Source organism: Lynx rufus, unplaced genomic scaffold (assembly GCF_022079265.1).
Source record: "Lynx rufus isolate CCGP_SWC_20201006 ecotype Redwood Valley unplaced genomic scaffold, mLynRuf1.p SCAF_1, whole genome shotgun sequence".
Lineage (NCBI taxonomy): Eukaryota > Metazoa > Chordata > Mammalia > Carnivora > Felidae > Lynx > Lynx rufus.
Window position 1 is genome coordinate 85,522,018 of NW_025814823.1, and position 7,440 is coordinate 85,529,457.

Sequence of the window (7,440 nt, forward strand, 5' to 3'; positions counted from 1 at the left end):
CATCATATATAAAATTTTTAGTAAAAAAAAAAGGTCAAAATTCTTTTGCTAAGGAGGAAAAAAGGAAAAAAAAAAGCATGATCTTATTCCATGTAGTATGGAACTGATTAGTCCTCAATTGTTTTTCAGGCACATAAAAATTCTTGGTAACAGGGGAGCAAATGGCCCATCAGGATTTATGTTTATAAAACAACAATGGATTGAGGCTTTAGTTTTACTTACATGAAGTAATAAATCTTTTTTTATACAAGGGACAAATTATCATGGTACTCATTTTTTGTCTGGACCTTATGGGAGATTGAACACAATGTGATAGATATCTATAGCACACCTCAGTGTATGTACTAATGACCCCTGTGGGCTCAGAAGTTTTCCCAGAGCTTAAGGCTGTTGATGAATCAAGACCACCATTATAATACCTCCCCAGTCTTTCCTCAGGAGAGCTACATCATACTATCATTGCCCTCAGCATAAATATTGTGGTCAATTGCATTTAAAGAGGAATGAGCCAAGCCAAGGAGAGGTGCTTTCATTTCCTCCACATCTGGAATTACACCTGGCTAGAACACCCATGTGAACTCAGTAGTCATGGAGAGGGCATTGTAAAATCCCATGGAGGTCCTCCACCTAGATCTGTACATTCTGACTTCTGACTTTTAGTGGAATCTGGTGCATACAAATAAAGATGGTGAGTAGATTTCTGGATTTAGGTACTCAACTCATAAATCTGCAGTTATCTTTTGGTTTGTTTAAAAAAAGCTGTATGATATGAATCAAAGGAACACAAAAATATAAAATGAGGAGTATCCTCCTTGCTCTTGGAAAGTTTATGAATTATGACAGACAGACCAAGAGAAAAGCTACACATAAGCACATATATCACAACTCATGTTATTTAGCTATAATAGAGCAATAATCTACCAATACAAAATCATTTTAAAAGATAAACAAGTAAAAGTGCTAAAGAGACAAAATATGAAGAAACACAATATACAAATTCCCCCCCCCCTTTTTTTTAATGTTAGAATTGGTGTCAAGGAAGATAGATTTCTCAGGCAGACATGAGAAAATGAGATCTGAGATGGGAGTTTCATTTTGGGGGAGAAAAAAAAAAGACATTGAAAAGGGTGTTCTCAGCTTCCAGGAGGGAGATGGGGAAACGTCATCCCTTGCTTGGGAAGATATAAGCCTGAACCATTCCTGCATCAAAACATCAATCCTAGTCCCTATCATCTGCCATTGCAGCCACTTTTTGTGAGCTTAAAACTCTTTATATGGATGCCTGGATGGCTCAGTCGGTTAAGATTCCGACCTTGGCTCAGGTCATGGTTTCACCTTGCTTGAGTTCCAGCCCCACATTGGGCTCTGTGCTGACAGCTCAGAGCCTGGAGACTGCTTCCTCAGAATCTGTGTCTTCCTCTTCCTGCCCCTCCCCCATTCATGCTCTGTCTCTGTTTCTCAAAAATGAATAAATGTTAAAAATTTTTAAAACTCTTTAATCTTTAAAAATACTTTGTAAATAAACTAAAATCTTTGATTATATGACCATCTGCTTTCCAGGAACTGAAAAAAGTACAATTTCTTTGACTTATGGTTTCAGTGTGGGCATTTTTGCCATAGAATGGTGCATTTGGATACAATGGTATTTCCAGTGTTTGACCAGCACCTACTGGGACAAATGTATTTTATCCTTTGGTACACACACACTGCCAAATACACAAGTTAAGCAGTTGTTTTACAAGGTAATAGTTCCCTTTGTGCAGGTGAGCTGCTCTTTTATTTCCAATTCCACACAAAATTATGTCTGAAAGACCAAATCTTTAGTGTGTGGGGAGAGGTCAGGTCTCTCCAGTTCAGAGTTTGATACAGCCTTTCAGTTTCTCTGGTTTTGTTCAATGAAGAGGAAATGCTTCTCCAGGGTAAGGCAAACCTGAAAGGCCATGTTAAGCAATTAATTGTTTATTCTTTTGAGCTGTGTCCATGTATAAATGATAAAATGATAGATGTTGCCCAATCTCTCTCCTCACCAGGAGAATAATGACAAATTCACATAACATACAGTGAAATTTGCTATGTGCAGGAACAGGTGCACAATTAGGTTAAATATGAAGATATTCACAGTGGTTATAGAAGGCTGTTATGAAGAGAAAACTGCATTGGGAGGTGGGGAAGGTGGGGAGGTTGTTCATGCAGAACCAATATGCTGAGAATGATCTCTACACAGAGAAAAGAAAACTGATTCTATTCCTTTAAAAGTTTGAAATTAAAGGAAGAAAATATTTGTCCCATCCCCAGAACCATTCAGAAAATGACCATATTCCATATTCCCCATGAGAGACCTGTTTCTTCCATGGAGAGAAGTGTGTGCTAGCAGCTGGCCTCGTGGACCCTCCCTGTCAGAGCCCCAGGGGCAGGACAAGTGACTTCTGTCTCATTCTAAAGACAAGGAAAGAGTGGTGCCTGGGCAGCTCAGTCTAAGTGTCAGACTTCAGCTCAGGTGATGATCTCATGGTTTGTGAGTTCAAGACCTACGTATCTGCACAAAGCCCACTTCCGATATTCTGCCCCACCCCCTGCCCCTTCCTCACTCCCTCTGTCTCTTTTTCTCAAAATAAATAAACTTAAAAAATTTAAAAACCAAAAAGAGGCAGCATCCTGGTTAAGAGCTGGAATGGTGTGACATAATAACATTTATTCTGAGTTTCCATTGTTGCAAGTCTTTTTGTGAAGTCATTCTTGCCTCCCCATAGAAGATGTGAACACAGGTGCAGTGGGGGGCTCAGTAGGTTAGCGACAAACTCCTGATTTTGACTCAAGTCATGATCTAGTGGTTGGTGAGATCCAGCACCTTGCTGGGCTTCAGGAGACAGTAAGAAGCCTCCTTGGGATTCTCACTCTCTGCCTGCCCTCTCTCTCTGCCTCTCTCTCTCTCTGCCCCTCCCCTGAGCTCCCTGTCTCTGTCTCTCTCTCAAAATAAATACATAAACTTAAAAACAAAGTTGTGAAAACAATTCAGGAGATTAGAACTCAAGTCATTTTGAAAGACAAACCCATGCCCTTTCATAAGCATATGGCTCATTTTCTGCTCCTCTTTCTACTGTTCTCTTATTTCACAGAAAACATAATTTGAGGACCATGAAGTTGTGCAGCTGTTTGTTATAAAACACTGACACCATTACAATGATTGAAAATTTGTTCCTGCCTTTCTTCCTACATCATGCCTTTTTTAGTTTGTTAATAAAATCAGATTTTCTTAAGTCAGATGGGACAATGATCTCTCTAAAGGAGGAATGACAAAGTTAAAAAGACATATTAACAAATTCAGAAAAATAATCATAGGGGAATTTCCTAAATATTATACTAAATACATGCATGGGCATGTGTCCTATCTGATTTCATAATTCATGATTATTGATGATTATTTAATAAAGAAAGAATCATGTACAAATGAAAGCCTTGTTTAAAATGCATCATACTCTTGAGAAGTAGGTCTTTTTCAACAATTCAGTGCATACTTCCAGATATTGTTTCTATTTTAATGTACATTTTATACATAGAAAAATATATAATACATAGAGTTTGTGACCAAAAAATGGCATCAAGGTACATATAATCTGATTATACATTATATTTCACTTTTCACTTGTTTGAAATTAATCTAGGTTTTGGAAAAAAAATTGCAGGTGAAGTTATGTACCTATACTTATTTTCATTTAGTAGTTGTTTCTAGTTCATAAAATTGTCATTTTTAATCATTTCAAAAACTTTAAACATATTTTTCTATTATCCATTTCAATCAATGTTATAATAAAGTTTCTTGATTTTTATTTACATAATGTGGGTTAATAAATGCAAAATAGATTGCTAGATTCACAATTAATAAGTCATAAAAATAACATGTAATTTTAAATTTTATAATAGGTGTTTCTTTTGTTAAAATTACATATACAACCTCAAGATATATGTGTACTTTTAATTAATGATCTTTATAAAGGTTGTTCCAAAGTTAATATTCCAATTTATTCCTATCAAAAGTTAATGAGTTTATTTCCCCACACTTTCCCAGCTGTGTATGTATCACATCTTTAAATACTTACCAATCTAAAAAGTAAATAACTTTATATGTTATACTCTTAGTCACTAGTGAGAATGATTTTAATATTTTTAAATCATGTTTTGTAAATCATTTGTTTTCCTGTGAACTTCTTCAAGTCGCTGCCTATTTTTCATTACATGTTTTTTCTCCAATTTCTTGAAAAAAATTTACTAAACAAGGTAGCCTTTCGGCTGTCATATTGAATTGCTCTAGTATTATCATTATTCCTTAGGCTTTGTATTAGTATTTTCTGTGGTAGGATTCCTTATGGATTTTTTTTAAAATATGTAATCAACTTTATTTGTATTTTGCTTCATACCTTTTGATAGTTGCAACTTGTTTAGTGAGATCTAAGATAATCAGGAAAAAAAGAGAACAACTATGATTCTTTCCTATATAGTAGTTTTATCTTTTTAATAAGTCTAAATAAGTTTTTATGGTAAGTTTTTATGAAAAGAATGAATGAAGGATCTATGGTCTGCCCACTCCAAATTCCTTGTCATTGATCATGTTTTAATTATTGCATTTCCGTAGTATGTCTGGATGTATATTAAGGATAGTTTCCTCTCACTAGACTTTTTTTTTCTTCAGAATTTCCTTGACTTTTCTCATGGGCTTATTTTCCCATTCCCTATTTGTATAACACATAACCTTTATGTGACATACATATAAACTTTCATATTTATTATATTTCTTTCATATTAAAAAATCCCAAAACTTACCTGTAAAATAAATAAGATAGTTTGATTATTACAATTTTAGATGAGAAAACTATAAAACGGTAAAGAAACATTCTAAGGTTTCATAATTGTCTCTTGTTGGCTAAAGGATTGTAACATGGGAGATTGGAGTTATAGCCCAAGATATTTTAAATCTATTCTTCTATATTGACCTGCAAGAGTTGTGGTTTATGTTCTCAAAAATACTTTGCTTTGAATGTGATTCATTCTTGGAATTGCAATTTGGTAGATGTTTCTACACACATATGTGATTATCACATCAAAGTTTTATTATTTGTTGCATAATATTGTGATTTTTCCCCTCAAACACTGTATAATACTTTGGAAGAAAAAATACTCTACTTCTTAAATACCATACCCAAATGAGAGAGAGCAAGAGAAAGAGAGGGAGAGGTGTAGAGAGGGAATAATTTTATGTGGATGTTGCTTTACTAATATTCTATTGTCTCATACATTATTTATCTAAATTTCCTCAATAATAATACTGAAATAAATGAGATTTACCTTTTGAATTTTTTTTCAATGTCCATTTATTTTTGAGAGAGAGAGACAGAGTACGAGCGGGAGAGAGGCAGAGAGAGAGAGGGAGATACACAGAATGGGAAGCAGGATCCAGGATCTTAGCTGTCAGCACAGAGCCCAATGTGGGGCTCGGGCCCACAAACCGTGAGATCATGACCTGTGCTGAAGTTGGACACTTCTCCAACTGAGCCACGCAGGTGCCCCGAGATTTGCCTTTTGGATAAAGAGTGGATGATGTATTCTGCATATAGTGGAGATATTCTAAATACTATTAATTGGTTATTGTGGGGCTCCATCTGGGACCTTTGAGATTTGAGCAGGAACTTAGGAACATTTTCCTGTCACTGGAATTAGAATCAATTCCAGCAGTAAAGGAAGAAGGTTCTCAGTTCCATTCCCTGGGTTCCAAACCAGCTCTGCTCCTTTCTAGAAAATGATAATTTGCTTAACACATATCTTTGTCAGTTTCCTTTTCTGTAAGTCAGGAATAAAAAGAGTGCCAACTGCAAATCATTGTAGTTGGAGGTTAAATGAGTAAATAAATGTAAAGAAGCACAGAAGAATGTTTGGCTCATTGTAAGTGTTCCCTTATAATGGATATAAGTATTATTAGTATCAATATTCCTCTCAGGTGCAGTAGAGATGGATGGGACCAATGACAGCACCCAGGGAAATTTCATCCTTTTGGGGTTTTCTAACCATCCCCATCTCGAGAGGATCCTCTTTGTGGTCATCTTGATTGCATACCTCCTGACCCTTGTGGGCAACACCACCATCATCCTGGTGTCCTGGCTGGACCCCCACCTCCACACTCCTATGTACTTCTTCCTCACCCACCTATCTTTCCTGGACCTCAGTTTCACCACCAGCTCCATTCCTCAGCTGCTCTATAACCTGAATGGCCATGACAAGACCATCAGTTACACAGGCTGTGCCATCCAGCTCTTCCTGTTTCTGGGTCTGGGTGGTGTGGAGTGCTTGCTCCTGGCTGTCATGGCATATGACCGGTTTGTTGCAGTCTGCAAACCCCTGCACTACCTGGTGATCATGAATCCACGTCTCTGCATGAGCTTAGTGTTGGTGGCCTGGGGCTGTGGTGTGGCTAACTCCTTGATCATGTCCCCAGTCACCCTGCAGTTACCCCGCTGTGGGCGCCACAGTGTGGACCACTTCCTGTGTGAGATGCCTGCCCTGATTCGGATGGCCTGTGTGAATACAGCTGTCATTGAAGGCACTGTCTTTGTCCTGGCAGTGGGCATTGTGCTGTCACCTCTAGTGTTTATCCTGGTGTCCTACGGCTACATTGTAAGGGCTGTGTTACAGATTCAGCCAGTGTCAGGGAGACAAAAGGTGTTTAACACCTGTGGCTCCCATCTCACAGTGGTCTCCCTTTTCTATGGAAACATCATCTACATGTACATGCAACCTGGAAACAGCTCTTCCCAGGACCAGAGCAAATTCCTCACCCTCTTCTACAACATTGTCACACCACTCCTGAACCCCCTGATTTACACCCTCCGAAACAAAGAGGTGAAGGGGGCATTGAGGAGAATGCTGCTGGATAACAGAGGGGTAGGAAAGGATTAAGTGAGAATGAAAGACCAACATCTCCATCTGGCTGTCACTCCATCTGGGGCCAATGATGGCATCTGGAACTGTTGGAACAGACCAGACAATAATCTTAATCTATTCTTCCCAACTTATATAACTTTTCTTAGACTTCTATAACTGTTTCAGTTCCAATACTATGTTTTAATGAGTGAACTGCACAACACATAGCATTCCAAAACCACCAAATGATCTATCAAACAGGTCTGAAGAACAATGTGTGATGAATAGTTATAAAGATGAGTTTTCACAACTTATACCAGAGTGCCAAATAGAAAACTACTTTTCATAATCAGATTTTTTTTCTTTTTTGTTGTTTGTTTTAAATTGGCTAACTTTCTGGTTTTTTTTTTTTTTTTCAGAATGATCACAGATTGATCACTTCTTTTACATGACAGCCATCCAATATGGGAATTTAACACATTGAGTATTTTTTTTTCAAATTCTCATCTGAAGCCTTTCATCAAATCATAT

The 7,440-nt window shown here is 37.2% G+C and overlaps 1 protein-coding gene across 1 annotated transcript; it reads left to right on the plus strand.

The window, feature by feature from the left end:
* Positions 1-6,000: 6,000 nt before the first annotated feature.
* On the plus strand, positions 6,001-6,945 carry LOC124514203 (olfactory receptor 2W3-like). Its single transcript, XM_047082259.1, has one exon. The coding sequence runs from the start codon at positions 6,001-6,003 to the stop codon at positions 6,943-6,945; it is 945 nt and encodes a 314-aa protein (XP_046938215.1).
* Positions 6,946-7,440: the final 495 nt, after the last annotated feature.

Bases quoted from the DNA above. Each gene is read 5' to 3' on its own strand.
- LOC124514203 (XM_047082259.1), top strand. From the start codon at position 6,001: ATGGATGGGACCAATGACAGCACCCAGGGAAATTTCATCCTTTTGGGG.